Source organism: Ruditapes philippinarum, unplaced genomic scaffold (genome assembly GCF_026571515.1).
Source record: "Ruditapes philippinarum isolate M1 unplaced genomic scaffold, ASM2657151v2 ctg753_1_1_1_1, whole genome shotgun sequence".
NCBI lineage: Eukaryota > Metazoa > Mollusca > Bivalvia > Venerida > Veneridae > Ruditapes > Ruditapes philippinarum.
In genome coordinates this window covers 327,155-344,514 of record NW_026854157.1, presented here as the reverse complement: position 1 = coordinate 344,514, position 17,360 = coordinate 327,155, and the positions used below count along the sequence as shown (strand labels likewise).

General features: G+C 30.0%; 1 protein-coding gene across 1 annotated transcript; it reads right to left on the bottom strand.

Annotated features, from left to right (window-relative positions):
* Positions 1–1,296: 1,296 nt before the first annotated feature.
* On the bottom strand, positions 1,297–13,380 carry LOC132739188 (interaptin-like). Its single transcript, XM_060726855.1, has 8 exons — positions 13,040–13,380; positions 11,151–11,332; positions 8,397–9,976; positions 6,795–6,993; positions 5,966–6,046; positions 5,680–5,769; positions 5,298–5,402; positions 1,297–4,207 (listed from the first exon to the last, which is right to left on the bottom strand). The coding sequence occupies exons 2-8, from the start codon at positions 11,304–11,306 to the stop codon at positions 4,025–4,027; spliced, it is 2,394 nt and encodes a 797-aa protein (XP_060582838.1). The 5' UTR covers positions 11,307–11,332; positions 13,040–13,380; the 3' UTR covers positions 1,297–4,024.
* Positions 13,381–17,360: the final 3,980 nt, after the last annotated feature.

The following is a 17,360-nucleotide window of genomic DNA, read 5'->3' as shown; positions in this document are numbered from 1 at the left end:
AACGACATGCTACTGTGATGAAATGTATTCAGTAAACAAATTGTTATAAACATCATTACATACAGAGTGGAAAAGTGATGTTATTACTTTAAACAAATGATAACCAAGTTTGTAAAATGAGATTGAAATAATGGAAACTGATACTAAAGTAGCACAACGAATAAACAAATAAAAAAATACATTTAAACAAGCAAGAAAATCTGCGAAAGTTGACATGCAGAGGAAAAAGAAATTACAGCTTTATCTACAATTATGAAATAAATTCAACTTTATTTACATTTTTAAAAACTTATTTTGAGTGGTTTTCTCTTAAGATTGTCTATCAAAAGTTATTAGAATATTATTTAAAGAAAACAATAACAACAACAAATACCTAAAAATTGGGAAAGCGGATAATAAGCTGAAGAATGCCTGTTGGCTATTGGGACTCACGTCTCCACCGATCAGGATATTCGACGGTATACATGTACTCTCATATAATACAAAAGACACTGTTGTAATCTCAGTGAAGAACAATCACCTACAAGAAAAGCATTAATGCAAAGCATCAAAGGGCGTCCAAACAGCAGGTGCAGATGAACTAGTAGATATATGATGACAAGATATTCTTATAAACTTTTCAATGGTTGATTGGGTTTTACCAGAATTGTATATCACTTTTGAATGAACGGACGAAAGACATTGTTCATTATTTATAACTTTGATCGGCATGCTAGAAATTAGAATATTACTTGTTATTTCTTTATGATCGTGGTTATTTAAAGCAACGGATATACATGTCTACAATCATTTATAATCCATATGTGTAACGCATGATCAACACCATACTTGTGTAATTGTCCCTTATTATGTTATCGCTATTAGCGAGGACCCCCTCTTAAGGTATCTGTTCACACTAAGTAACAATATGACACTTGTTATATTACCATGTTGATCATGTTGAGCATAATTGTTTATTATACAATAAATGTAATTTCTATTTTAATAAAAAAATACAGATTTTATGAATATTGTTTTCTATTCTTTTTTTGTGTGTGTTTTATGCGCTATTTTAATACTGAGTTTTTACGTTTACTACTATTTTAAGAATTCAATTGTCATAATGATCGACGATTTTAAGTCAAAACTTAACTGGAAAAAGTCAGTAAATCATGGTTAATCTTTCAATATATAATATTGTTTATTCTGAAACCATATACATGTACAATTGTATTTTTCTTTATCATTTTTTAAATTATCAATCAATTGAATAATTCATAAAATCTGATTTGTAACTTTGAATAATTCCTTGGAATCTTTACTAAACACGAATAACAAATTAAATAAAATGTTTTAAAGTTGATAGTGTCATATTAATGCCATAAAAATGTACATTTTTTCTCATTTATTGTACATATTTATTGTTTTTATCTCATATAGATAAAATATAACATGCGATTTGTGTTGTTGGTTTTTTTTTTCGAATTTTATGTTTATGTATAATAATAATCAATCAATTCGAGAGTTGATCTGTGTTTATTAATTATTGTAACCAAACTAAGTGACAAACATTCATTTTGAAAAAAAGCTTATTTATCTGTAAAATATTTGTTCTGTTCTGTAACGATATCAAACATCTACTCCAAAACCGGGAGAGACCGGACAATAAACGTGTGGTACTATTCGCCGGTCATTAGTAAATCCCGGGAATTACCGATAGGAGTACATCCCTCTATAAATAGATTTTCGGAATATTTAGGTCATCAACTCATCATTCTATTAACAGCTTTCGGAATAACATACCATAATAACTCACTGTGTACTACAAAATGATAAGCAAAAATACCCCGAAGAGCGCGATTTATTGAAAGGTTATTTCATTTGAAAATGTTTGCATTGCAAAATTCTCCAGTTCGCCATTCATTGTACATATCGCGACTAATTAATAATCAAGCACCCTCATACCGATCGGAATGTTCGGCTTTTATTATTTGCAACTATAAAATGCTCGAGAAGTTGCTGTCGCCCTTTCACAAAATCTCATTTCATTCCAATAGGCGCCGCGCTTCGGCGCGGACGCCAATCAGTTATATAAACAGTGACAATGTCCGTGTTACAAAATAAAATCTGATCGCATTTACCTTCTTAATTTGTGCTTATGATTAGGAATGCCAACATATATGATGGGAACTAATTAGATTAAATTTATTAACAAAATGCCCAAACATATTTTCTATTTTCCTGAAGTTTCTTAGACGTTTCTTCTTTTAAGAGTAATTGTTTAAGGTGAAATTATAATTTCTAACTGTTAAAATCAAGGTCTGCGTCATTATTTATGACACAATTAACGCTGCAAATTTCAACAAACAATACGAAATGATCACGATGGACTGTCCTCTAAATAGGTTGTGCAAAATTTAGCATGATTATTTAATTTACATACATTTGCAAACAAAGGTGCATTATAATATAACAATATGTTTTTACAACAAAGAAATATAAAAAAAAAAGTGATACTAAACATAATGAAATTCAAACTATAAAAAATGACTAATTGTTTGCACAAATTCTCTAACATTAACTGAACAGTCTAAGATGGTTCTTAAGCTATAACATTTGTTATATAAAGTTTGATTAATACTCAATTTCCATAAATATAATTATGAATTTTTCACTCTGAAAATCGCAATATGTAATCAAAATAATTCTAAAAATTAAACTTATTTCATTTCTATATTCAAATTTCTGAGACTTACAAATAATAATTTAGGTAAATAAATGAACTATACAAAAGTGATTCATGAGTCATCCCTAATTCTATCAATAGAATATCCTTGAAAGTAGTCTTAACGAAAAAGTTCCTTTAGAATACGTTCAAAACTCAACAATATGTACATGAAATGCAGTTATATAATACAGACACATGATACTTATATTGTGAATAGTAAAGACACAAAGACAATTGTCATTAAAATATTTAAATACTTGTTATGTTATGATGAAAATGTTCAGATCTTATTGAGCTGAGTAACATTCCTCTCCCTTTCCTTGTTGTCAAGGGAGAGTGAGAATAAAAAACGTGTTGGAGCACGTCAATAGATGCGATATTCCGGTATATACCGGACAAGGCGCTTAAACGACTAAACTTGATGCTAAAATATCGCTTTTCACCCCTCGAACTGCACTTTAAGACGCCTAATGTATCTGTTCATAATGTTTTATATACGATAATGAATGAAAAATATATGTAAATCAGCGTAAAAAGCTATACTTTTCTACTTTGTGATCATAATGATTTCTGCAATGGTCCGGATGTACTACTCTGCCAAGGGGACCTTTAAGCCTTATTAAGATTACTTCCCTTGATCAAAAGTAAACATATAAAATAAATGAACAATGACATTACCTTAAATTGCAAAATATTGCATAATAATTACATAATTCAGCATAATTATATGAACAGGTTGGTACCTTTACCACGAACAGGTTTCATTTCAATTCATTTTTCTATTTGACTTAAAAAACTACGACTCGTTAGATTCAAAGGCCGCAACACCCCATGCATCAACAAATAAAATCGGACCATGAAATGTAAAATTATGATGGAAATCAAACTTTTGGACGGCAATCTCAGCTTTTTCAGCTGCAACCATGTACAAAACATACACAGAGTTTATAAAATGTATTCGTACTCAAAGTTTTCGCTCCATCTGATTTTTAATTTCGAGTATGTCGTTTGTCTGTAAATATATAGTTTTTATTGGACATGATAATTGTTATATCGACCTCTATCCATGTTCTTCAGTATGAAAACTTTATGTAGACATCAAAAGAAGTTTGTAGTTGTATATTATTAAACACATAAAAATTATCTCAATCTATTCAAAATCAAACAAGATTTAATTCCGAAAGCTAAAAAGGTGGATCATATTTAAATAACTATAGTTCATATTCTAAATCAAAAACATATCCAATGTTATAAAGGCATCATTGATTTCAGTGAACATCACGTGTTCCACATTGATTTCATGCCTATATTCTCTTTTTATGAGTTATACCCTTGAGCTACACCTTTTCCCAGAATTGGACCTCCTTCGTGTAATAGCAAAGCAGGCCATACCACATAGTCGATGTGCGTCCCACCATATGAGTACGGCTTATATAAATCTGAGTTGAAGTCCGAACCCTTTGCAAGCACTGGAGCAAATGCAACAGGAGGGTTATTTACCTTAATGAAAAAAGGTATAATATTTGAAATAAAAAAAAAACAAAACAAAGATAATGTTTCATAACTAGATGTTTGAATACAAAATGAGAATATCGCAGAAACATGTACAAAAGATAAATGTCGAAATGATACATACGCATCCCCTTAAGTTTAAATGGACATTAAGAATAAGCCACAATCAAATAATCACATACAAACTCAATATGTTAAGATATGTGTATATGTTTATAAATAAGGAAACACTATACAACAGAAACGCACAGGGTGTTTTGATGGTTTTGTAAGCATGAAAGGAACAAAGAAATACGATATTTACGTACAAACTGATCTATCAACATTGAAACTGTTTATGCCTAAACGGTCAGAGTGACCTTGACTGTTGAATTCTAAACACAAAAGCAATATCGGGTCACCTACAACCAAAGACAAATGCAACTTCTATGAATTGAGGGCCAACAACCCACTGGTTATCCAGCTATTGGTCGGAAAGCGTTTTGACATGCAACGTAAATGTAAGTTTGAATTTTGACAAGGTCAATTTGACCTTAACATTTGAGTCAGTGTCCCAACAATCAAAATTATGATATTTTGCTAAACCCATTCCCCTTAAAAAATCTTGAAAAAGTGTGATCCCTTGGAAGCATCAATCACAACAAAATTAAATGAAAATTGCAGACTCGATTTGTTTGAGTCTGTACATAAGTTAAGCTAAATATGAAGTGCAGAGTACTTGTTATCCATAGGTTGCAGGTATAACTTTCAGGCAAGGTGCAAATATCCAGTAAATATGTTGTCAGACATAGAGTCTGGTCGTCATTTTTTAGGAATCTGGTGGGATTAGCAGTCCTTGAGAAGAAATTGGTAACTGATGCAAGCGGCATTTTCATTACAATTGACAAATGAAATAATAATGTTGCTCTATTACGATTCTTAGCCGTGGTTAATGTGATAAATAATGAGATATGTTACTGTAAAACAACTTAGGAAAAAATAACCTAAATGACTTTGCACAATCATGTAAGTAATTTAGTTGCCTGTATGAAATAAATCATTGATAAGCTAAAACAAAACTCGTCGTATAGATTCTCACCATCATAAACCAACACAATTCGAGGCATGCAAACGCGAATTCCTTGATTTCAAGAGCTTTCTGCACTGTCTGATCTGTTGATTGCTTTAGATGTGAAATAAACATCTGTAATATATTTATAAAGCAAGTACAATGTGTTGTGTGATACGAGTTTAAACTCGAACACGTGTATAACAATTAGAAAGAAAAGATTTCATCAGAATTTCTCATTATTTCACTTATATGTACATGTATATAAGTAAATTGGTTCTACTTTGGGAGTCAAATATACAAACAGTATTCAAAAAACAAAGTAATGATCAATTGCATCTGTATTTCCATGACTACGCAGCCACTAATTATGATTATAAAAGATATATAGTATCTTAAGTGGATAGTCTACCTTGCTTAGGTTTTCAACTGCTGATAATGCCATTGTCTGTCTGGTATTCTTTAAATGTTTTTGCACACCGTGTGGCATATTTGCAGATACCTTTGAAATGGATTTAATAGATATAAATATATATAGCGCTTCAATATTGGCAACGAAATAAGGAATATTCGTTTTCGATTGACAACAAACAAAAGCTAAGATAAAAAGCAAGTTAAAAGTAGTTTACATGCATAGTTCTTTACATACTATTGTGTACTTATAAAGAAAGCTTATCTGACAGTTTCAGCATACATACGTGTGTATCTGCAAAGATGACTACTTTCCCTAGTTCCTCAATCTGGAATTTGGCCTTATCTTCACAGAAGGTCATGGTCGCCTTAAAAGAAATCAAATCATTATTTTTAATTTTAATTTTAACTAATTTAAATATGTTAATAAGGTAAACACTCAAAATCAAATTCAATTAAATACAGTAGTTCCCCGACCAAACGAATTGATTAAAGTTAAGGTTTACGAACCCTAATGTGCTCTAATACAAATCATCTTTTCACTACTTGTATCTTTTTGAAGATATAATAAGGCATTTAACTGTTACTTTTCAAATTTTAGTAAATTTCACATTCTTTTTGTTATATTATTATTATTATTATATTTTATTGCATCACCACTCTTTGAATTTTGATCACAAAAAAAGTTTTTGTTGAGAAATAATTTATGTATTTGTTTTCATGTTGTACCTATACAATTTACACAGTGACTTTAACATGTTTAAGTTACAAATTAATTATTGCTTTTAAAAATAAATTATTTAAAATAAATGCGTGTGCGGGAAAGAACCTGGCACTATCACAGACTCAAAAATGACAGCTCTTTCCTAACAACTACAACCAATATCCACGTGTAGGATATCTTATAAAACATGTTCAATTATAATTATATGAACTAGTTTTAAAAATGTAAGACACATTTTTATTTCTATAAGATTTTGATTTTGATCCATATGGAATTAAGTTATTATCTTGCAATATAAACAATGTAAATTCACTATGTACATTTTATTTTCTACCGAAATTAGAATTTCAGACCTCTTACTTCGTATTGTAAGAAGATATATTTCCAAATACCTTTAAGATATGCAATAGAGCTTCGATTACAGCCTCATCATTTGCAAAATATGTCTCAAGAACTTTAAATGCATCCGTCCATTGATTATCATACAGCTCTGCACATTTCTCAGCAAGTTTTGTTGGACGATTCTTGTCGCTTAAATCAGTTATGTTTCGCTCATTATCTGTCAAACGGTCCACCATGACTTGATTTAGTCTTAGAAATAGTAAAGGATCAATATAAATATATAACATAAATAAATGTGCTGACAAATGTCCAATACTATGGGTAAGAAAATAAAACAGTTGAAATTGAAATAACAAATATATCCTTAATTATACCTCTACTGGTTTCACAATATCATCAGGTGGATAAAGAAAATGTACATATAGTTTAATTGCAATTTACTGTATCGCAAAAAGAAACATTGCCATTATAAAGCATATTGTTTGCAATTTCTTTAAACCTATTCTTTAAGTTACGCATTTTATGCTAAATTTGACCAGATATAATCAGCTTATACAACTGTTTTTTTATTGTGTGTGAAAATAGATATAATAATATATCAAAAGGCAACATATGTCAAAACTGTGGGTTTTATTTATCATTTATTTTTGTGAATTGTGATAATTTAAAAAGTTTGCTTTAACAAATGATTTTTCCTTGTTAAATAATAAACAGTTTTTACATTTTTTAGCAGAAAATTCAATCAATATATATTAATCAAATTGAAATTATAAAATGGGAACAAGTTTTAAGAGCTTATAAATTTTTAAATGTTTTTTTGTTCGGTTATTTTACCCAACCCACTTGTTAAGCTCTACTCTTCAGGGATAAATGGTGAGGTAAAATGTTATGCTTACATTTTTAAGCAATTTTCGAATGATAAAGAACATACATTTAAAACACAATTTTCTTTATATTAAACTGAAATTTGAAAAGTAAATGCAAGTTTTAGGATAACTGTATTTTTTGTATTATTTCGGTACTTTTACCATATCCACTTTTGAAACTCTACTTTTACAGCATAAATGCTCAGATGGGTAGTTTCATGCTCAACTTGTCTAGTGTTAAGTTGATAAAGTATACAAAATGCATTTTCTTTTATATTGTGTCAATACGGAAAAACGAAGGTAACCAAATTGTCAAAAATGTTTATTTTGGTATGCTGATAGTGATTATTTTTATAGTTTGCCATACAATTGTCAATTTTGCTTAATTGATTAAAAAATTAGCCATATGTTATCTGATATTGTGCAATCAAAAATATATTGTACAAAAACTTAAAGAATAACGTCAATAAAGAAAAAAATGTGGTATTTTGTTAATTTTTTGGCAATATTGGCGGCCATCTTGAAATTCTGTACTTTTGCCAAGGCTGCGTTAAGAAATGAGTGTTCAGAAACTACAAACAATGCTTTATTATAAATTGTTTTGTTCTTTTTTGTGATGAAATCAATTGCAAAAAACATCTTCTCTTGGACTAATCGGTACACAACAAAGTAATTTGTAAATATTATCATTTATTTTTACGTTAAAACTACGAGCGTTTTTTTCAAAATTTACAAAAAGTGAATTATTTTAAATGATCGATTGAAAGAAAATAAACTATTTTTTACCTTGTCTTAGTGTCATAGAGATCAGCTTTAGTGTCATGTAGTTTTGACATTGTAAGTTTTAACTGTCTTTTCAGATCCTTGATCTCATTTGTCAGGGCAGCATCAATTTTGTGTTCTCCTCCAGTAAGGTTTTCTAATAATATCTGTGCGATTTTTTTCTCCAGACTACTTATTTTAGAGTCGCGCTGTTCAACGTCTTTTTTAAGATCAAGTATCAATTTCTGATTTGAATTGATGATGATTTCTAGATTTTTCTGCGATTCATCTTGGTGCTTTTGGAATTGTTGAAGCTGTGCATTAAGAGCATCTATTTTGGCATCTTTTTCCTTCACTTCCTTTCCTAACGCTATTGCGTGTGATTCCATTTGGCCCATTCTATCGTTGATATCGACAGCCATTTTGCCTTTCCTGGCAATTTCTTTCTCATAAAACTGTAATTTATTGTCAAATTCATTTTTTTCTTTGTGTAGAATTTTTTCCATGTCTTGAACTTTTGACTCATTTTTATTCACCAGATTTGTGAATTGCTTTAATTTGTCATTTAACATAGATATATGATCTTCTCTATTCATTTGATGTAGTGTAAATGACGTTTCGGTTTCTTTTAGATCGGAAATTGTTCGATTTGACAAAACCATTTTTTCGTTCAGTTTAGATATATTTCTATCTTTCTCGGATAAAAGAATATTGTAGCGTTCGTTTAGATCCTCAAGCTGTCTTTCTGTATCGGTTTTGGTCTGGTTATTTTTCACAGCAACTCTTTCCAACTCCTGAATCTTCTCCTGCATCAAATTGACTTGTTTGTCAGATTCCTTCATTTTATTAAATATTTGATCACATTCCGTCTCCCGTTTATTTAGTTCGTCTTCTTTTTTCTTAAGTTCATTCTCTAACTCTTTATGTATTGTTTTAAGCTGACAGTTTTCATTATGGATGCTTTTTAATTGTTCCTCTGATTCAATTAATTTTCCTTCTCTAATTTTACTTATTTCATGCTCTTTCTCTATCGAAAAATCATTTTTAATCACCATATATTTTATTTTTTCACGGAAGTGATCTATCTCTGCACACTGGTCTATTATCTTTCTTTCATTTGAAGTGATTATTTCATCTTGTTGCGTTATCAGTTTCATTTTTTCCTGAAGGTGTACTTGTAATTGATGCATTTTTCTATCCTTTTCTTGAACCTCTCCTTCAACTTTCAGCTTCATTGCAATTAATCTATCTTGATAATTCTTTGTCCTAATCTCCAAATCAGATATGTATGATTTTAAACGCGTGCGCTCTGTGGTATGAAATTGAATTTCTTTCTCTTTGGTTTTTGCAAGCTTTTTGATTTCTTTAATATGACTATCCTCAAGAACAGAATTCTTTATTTCAAGTTGCTCGGCCATCTCATTTAGTCTCGTATTTTCTTCAACAATACTCTCATATTTTTTTTCAAGCGTATAATTCATATGCCTGACTTCGAGTAATTCTAAATCTAAATCTTTTTTACTCTTTGAAACAATATGCAGCTGGAACCTGACGTTATCCAAATCATCCGTCATTTCTTTGACTTTTTTATAATGGCTTTCTTTCTGATAATGTGAATACATGTAACAACTATAATGTGTAATTTAACTTAAGAGGTTTAATGTATATTCAATAATTATAGGTATAATTTCATTATAATTCGCGTAACATTAAACTGGCATTAGTTATGTTTTGCATATTAACCATATTACTGTAACCTTTATTAAAAGGTTGTATGAGGACAGGTGTAAAACATATTTTATATACTATATGGGCAGGAACCAGTTTCCGGACAATACCAGTTTCAGGACAAGTATTATAACGACTTAATTTTGGCTTTATCGATGACGATCGGTATTATATGTCATGAAGATGCTTGGTTTGATTGTTTGAGAAAATAAACTTCCTTCCAAGATGATACATCATTAAACTTTCGTGAGGATATCTTACCTGTGTTTTAAAAACAGCCTTATATCCCTTTGGGGCATGTAATTTGTTCTGCGCATGCGCAATATTTTGTTCATTTCGGGATATAATTTGGGGTAGCAATAAATGCACAATGTAATTCATTCGAAGTTCATTGGGTTTCATTCTCCAGAGCTAAATCTGTAACGTATCGGAAAACGGTGTTTAGCTAGGTTTACTCCACTTTCGCACTTTGTTGCTGTCGTACACACAAAAAAATATCCGTTTCACTCTTCAGTCATTCCGAGACCCATCACGTGATCGTTATTTTTCCTATCATAAACATTTTTTAGTAAATCAGATTAATTATATAAGAAAGCTAATATGTGAGAAGAATTTTTTTGTTATATTAGAATAATTATCAGTTAAAAAAAGATATGAATAGCAGCTTAATATATGTCCGGAAACTGGTACTGCAATGGTGAACAATTTACAATTTTGATGACCTTATTTAACCCTTCAGTTTGTACTTTGCTTACGTCACCAGGCGGTATTCATTGTGTTATAGACGTAGTTAGAGAGGTTTTTGGTATGTTAGTTTTATTAATGCATGTTTATTATTAAAAAATAGACAATTAAAAAAAACTCGAATTCTGTCCGGAAACTGGTTCCTGCCCAGTATATTTCTTTTCGAAAAAGAAAATCATTTTCAACACCTTAAGAATGAATCTGAAAATAATCTAATATCAATCAAACAATTGATAGTTTTGATATAATTTGTGCCTTATCATGAAAAACAGAGATTACATTAGTCATGTGTAAACAAAATCTAACCTGTATGTTTTCTTTCTTCAATTCTTCTTTTATTTCTTCTGCCAGGACGTCTATATCCGAAAAACAAGGATTCTTGGCTTTTTTAGCAAACACTAAAAGACGAGCTATAGCAAATTGCAGATTCATCGTCGTACATTCAGTGTCTTTACTCGCCATTCTATATCTATGTTTTTGACTCAAATCTAAAATAAAAGAATAATACCTAATGGTTAGATTCCTTTTTATATGAAACAAATAAACCGTGAACGATACTAATCTTAGAAGTTCTTTTACGGAAACCTACACTGTATAGCATACTGTCCACGAAAGGTGTAAGTCGTTATTGTCTTTATGATAACAAATAATAATTACTAAACAGTAATTTATTGTTAATCAATGTTAAACGAAAATAAAGATACCGTTTTAAAGTTTTTTTAAGTGCTGAAATCTATGTTGTTATGTATACACATAAGACATTATTTTATCCTTTATTTGGTATAACGACATAAGTGACCAGGCAAAATTTCTATTAAAATAACGATACATATGACACGATCAGTAATAAATACAGAGACATTTTAAGTCTTTTCGAAGTCCTACTTTCGATAATGAAACTGTTTTAATTTCATGTTGTGTGTGTCTGTGTTGAGACCAACAAAAAAGCTAAATGGTATAATTATACTTATTACAGATTGAAAGCAGTATGACTCCTGAGTCGGACTACTTTTAACATAATAATATATAAGAAAGTAAAATATGTCAAGTGAGCATGGGAAGTAATTACACGTTGCAAACCGTACTTAAAATCTTCAAAATATCACACTATTACCCACAAAATTAAAAACAACTGGTAAAATATGCAAAATACCCTTATTGCGTTAGTCACTTAGTAGAAACATGGTGTAAAAATTGACTTTAAATTAGAAAAAATGATGAGACCTAGGCACATTATAGAATAGATTACTATACTTCGTTTGATTTCGACAATAAAAAATTGAATCCAGTATTGGAATAGATAGAAAACAACAATATGATCTAAATCTTATAAACTTTTATACCCGCCCGGGCTTGGCAAAATAGGTTAATTAATGCAGTAGAACTAACTAGAGAACTTCTGCATGTCACCTAAACATAAGACACACTCACTCTCAACTTGTAAAACAATTACGCACGGCTTGAGGTTGTTTATAGCACATTGTTATCAATACAAAAAATAAATCAATTTTTAACACATTTTCAGAAAACAGATAGATCTACGTTTGTATAAGGTGTAGGACGTAGCTTCACTTAAATCGGTATGCTTGATGCATAAACAAAACCTTTTAAGTGTTTTTTAAACATGGTGTACTATTTTTGTTTAATAATTTTACCACTCGTGTGATTATCAAACAGTGTTTAAAGTGCATGAAACACTTTTAGGATTATTATGCATTAAATATATTTTCGTCGTCAATAAATAAGTTATCATCTTCTTTCATTTTTTTCTTATTTTTCATAAGTTAATATTGAAATAGATATATAAAATGAAAATAGTCAATACGTTTTAAATCATTTAGGCACAGAGCACAACATTTCTTAAATGTCAATATAGACAGTTGTTTGATAAATTAAATGATCTTAGCAACAAGATAACAAAATATAGGTCATACGAAACATCTTCTTTCGGTTTTGAATAATTTGAGATTTACAAAGAGACACACATATGGTAAAATAAAATCAGAAATAAAATACTTAAAATGGTACAAAAATCAACAATATAATTTAATTCGTATTGCATTCTTGTTTCAAAAATGAAAACCAATAACGATTTAAAATGTATACGCTGCAAAAAAAAATTCAATTTTTAAGTTAAAAGACATGTTGTATAATTAATATATTTTAAACCCCTCTATATATGGAATGGAAATTACCTTTAAAGAACAAGCACAGTTCCCATCCCTTTTTTACTCCTTCTCAAGCAATTTATTTTCCATCGTGTTTAACTGTTTCTGTGTGTTTAAAATATGTTTTACATTTTTTGGCAGTAAATGTACTTCCTTGTCAAGTGCGCTCAATCGATAAACGCTTATAACACTTAAAAAAAATTCAACTCATACCTCATTTAATATCTTATTTTAGGAGTGAGACTAAAAGAAGGATTGGAGCACCACACTAAATACCGATTTCCGGTATATACCGGACACAGCGCTTGAATGATAAAATGCTAAAATATTGCCAATTTACCCTACGGAATGAACTTTAAAAGGTCTAATTCATCTTTTCACACCGATTTATGTACGATAATGAATGGAAAAAAAATCGACGAAAAAAACGATATTTGTCTAATCTGCAAGCGTCTAGAGGTACTGCTACAATCCTGTATTGAGTTAAATCCTTATTTTAGTGCAAAGTTTAAAGGTCGGTATACATAAATTGCCTACTAGATGCGGTCTGGTAATTATTTTTGATCGCTACATCGGGCTTTAATTATAAAAGGATTCACTTCTGTTTTCACCCAGATTCTTTTGTTTAATTATTTTCTAACAGAAAGTACAAATTAACAAATCAATTCTGTATTTATTTTCTTAATAAATGTCTATCTTTAATTCACAGTTACAGGTAATGAACAACTGATTTCTTACGAGCCAATTTTTTAAGTAAATTGACGATGATTTTAGCTTTTTAAAATTTAGAAACCCTGGCCAAAAATAGCATAATCATTTTCAACTACAAATGGCTACGTTCTAACAAGACATAATATGTACCTTTCGAAAGTATGTGAACGAGCGGCTAAAATTAGCATATTCGGTAAATTTATACCATTTTCATACCAAAATGCATAAACATTTAACACATACAGTATTGAAGGCAGTTACATAAAGTAGCTACTGATTTAAATGAAGACTTATGATTTAGTTTGTAAACAGTATAGTTAGCTTAAACTGAATGAACTATAATACCTGAATGACATTGATAGTTAGATGACTGTGTATTATAAAGATACATGTACATAAATGATTTCAATGTTGTCTAGTACCATAGTAAAGACATAAATTATTGACTAATTCTTTGCACAAATTCTCTAACATTAATTGAATTTTTCTCAATATTTCATTTATAAGTATATAAGTAAATTGTGTCTATTTTGGGGGTCAAATGTAAAGAACGTATTCACAAAATAAAGTAATGAACAATTGCGTCTGTATTTCCATGACTCTGCAACCACCTATTATGATTAATTATATTAAATAAAATTAAATATGTAATATTTTCAATGCATAATCTACCTTGCGTATGTTTTCAACTGCTAATAATGTCATTGTCTGTCTGGTATTCTTTAACTGCTTTTGCACACCGTGTGACAGATTTGCAGATACCTTTGAAATGGATTTAATAGATATAAACATTGCCTTAAACGGTACGGTGTATAATGTTTCAATATTGCCAGCAAAATGTTTTGATGTCATTTGCGACATCTAAAGTAAATTCGTTTTTATTGTTTACCGCAAGCAAAAAGATAAAACTAAAAGCAAGTTGAAAATATTTTACATGCTAATACTTCTTTAAAGACTACTGTGAGATTATAAATATAAAAAGCTCATCTGACAGTTTTAAGAAGAAGTCGTCTTAATTATTTTTTCCTTCGTTTGTAACAGAAAAGTACAAATGCATGAGACAATTCCGTTTTGCTTGTGATTCAAACTTGTCACAACGAGCTGACGAAGTGATCATGTTCAAAGTCATCACTTAATGACTTGCACATTTCTTATAAGTTACACTAGTTCTAGTAGTGATAAGGATAAGTGTGTACTAAACCAAAAAGCACCTTTTATTAGCAGAAGTCATCATTTTTATGTAAATTGCTTATCTTAAAACACAAAACACAATTTCGGTAAATTTGAAATCATTTCGTATTTTGCATCTTTACCATCTTACTATAGTATGATTCGATTAATAACAGAAGCAAGACATCCCGGAAAACCAGAATCTTAACAAATTATGTCAGAAAAAAAACCCTTCCTGGGTTGAGATTCCAACTCCAAACCACAGGTATACGAACAAGTTGCAATGCAATGCAAAGTAGATCACCGTGTATAAAGATCTATTAAATGATCAATTTGTGAGTGTATGTCAGTTATTGTGCTGCACTCAGCCGTACACAATACCAAATCATTTCTGAATGAGATAACAATGTTTTTCCATTTTACATCAAATTTATGCCATTGTTACATATATCGACGTTTCAACGAATCTTTATGGATTTCAGACGAAGTACATGTAGGTGCATGTTTCCTATGTTTGTATCACTATAGATATGAAAATTCAGATATTTGTGTTTGTTCATAAAATGTTATACCCCTGATAAGTCATACTGTCACGTCCACATTTCTTTTAAGTTGAAAAGAAATTAAAAGTATATCAAAAGCCTTTGTCATTTAAATGTAATAAATAATTAATGGCCTTTTCAACGTCAGGAATACTTTTATTTGACAAAGATACGACTTTTTTCAATATTTTCCTCGATATATTGATTACCGTTTCACAGATAACGGGGGACGGCGAACATACAAAATATTGTAAAACCTTCACAAATGCTATGTATGTATTAATTTCAAATGATATGTTTATACATAAACCTATTATAAGACATTTTGTTGAAGGGTGTCTTTATGTTATAAACGAAACAAAGGCCTGAAATTAGACAAAAAATCATTTTACCGTTACGGTATTCGTGTGTACATGTATTCAAACAAATTAACAAAAAGAATAATTGAGACGTAACGTATAGAAAGATATACAATGTGGATCGATAATACCTGACAAGGAAGTTATTCGTGTTAAGTTGACGTATACGTGCAGGTTAAATAGCATTGTTAAAATTGTCAAAGGTAAACCCTGACCTATAGAATAAACAAAGATTTAACTGACACGTCGAAACTTTAACTGACACGTCGAAACATGTATTTAATTTTCGCTGAAAATTCGTCACTAGGTGTGTTTGATATCTAATATGAAAACCTTAGCGTTGAACTATTGAAGTACAATATGACAGTATGGGGGTTTCGTATTTGTGTGATATATAGGTAGACATCAAGGTTTGTTTATTTGTTTAATGCGCAGTGTCTTAGGAAATAAACATAATAATGAAGAAATAATGTTATCACAATTTTATCTCATAGTATATATTACAACAGGTTGGTAATATAATAATAATATATAGGTACATGCACATATACGATAAATAGGTGCGACAATTAGTATAAGGTGCATGTATGTCAAGTTCTCCATGTTACCTAACCTTTCATCCAGTTGTTCGTTGTGATATTTTAATCACATCACCAAAACCTGGTTGTCGTTACCATAAGGGGGAAATCAATTATTCATTAAAAAGTATCGAACATATATAGGTGTGTTTATTTAATCAAATATCAGTAACAATGTTGATAGCCTAGTGGTAAAATGAACCCTTTAGACAAAAAGATATGTGGTTTGTGCCCACTAAATTCCCAGTTTTGTTCCATACTGCGATGCCATACATTACTTCCTCACTTTTTAAATCTTTTCATTACACGGCCATTGAGACTGAACAATAACAATTAGCAAAAATAAAATTATTGGTTAAAGTATCTCTCAACCCCCCCCCCCAAACTTGCGGCTTGCATTTTTTCGACATTCTCACCACTGCATTTATAAACGATTATAATTTTTTTATATATTCGTATAGTCAATAAAATATATGAGTAAAATAGCAGACTAAAATTATAGTACTATCAACAACTGGATCATTTATGCCAATGGCAAGGTTAATATCAGCGGAAAATACTATGCATGTATAGTATTTAAATAACAAGCATCATAACTGCCGTTATATTTATATTATACATTTCTAAAAGAATATAATAAATATGCTTTTTCGTTTGCTTTACTTTGGTCCCTGAAAAGTTACAATTTCATAATACTAATAACTACAATAAATTTAAAACATATTTACATTTTGATGAGATGATTAAAACACAGTGTACAATTTAACCTAGCTACCAAATGAAAACTTAACATAATATAAAGATATATTGTAATAATGTTTTATGTAGCATAAACTAACCCAAAACAATTATCTGGCGCATTTGTATAAAATCAAATCGAATCTTCACAGCATTTCTTGATATCAATAAGTAGCAAAATGCATTGGTAATAGTTGGTACATTCTTATGTACCTAGATAGAAATTTACTATTTTGCTTCCCGATACAAG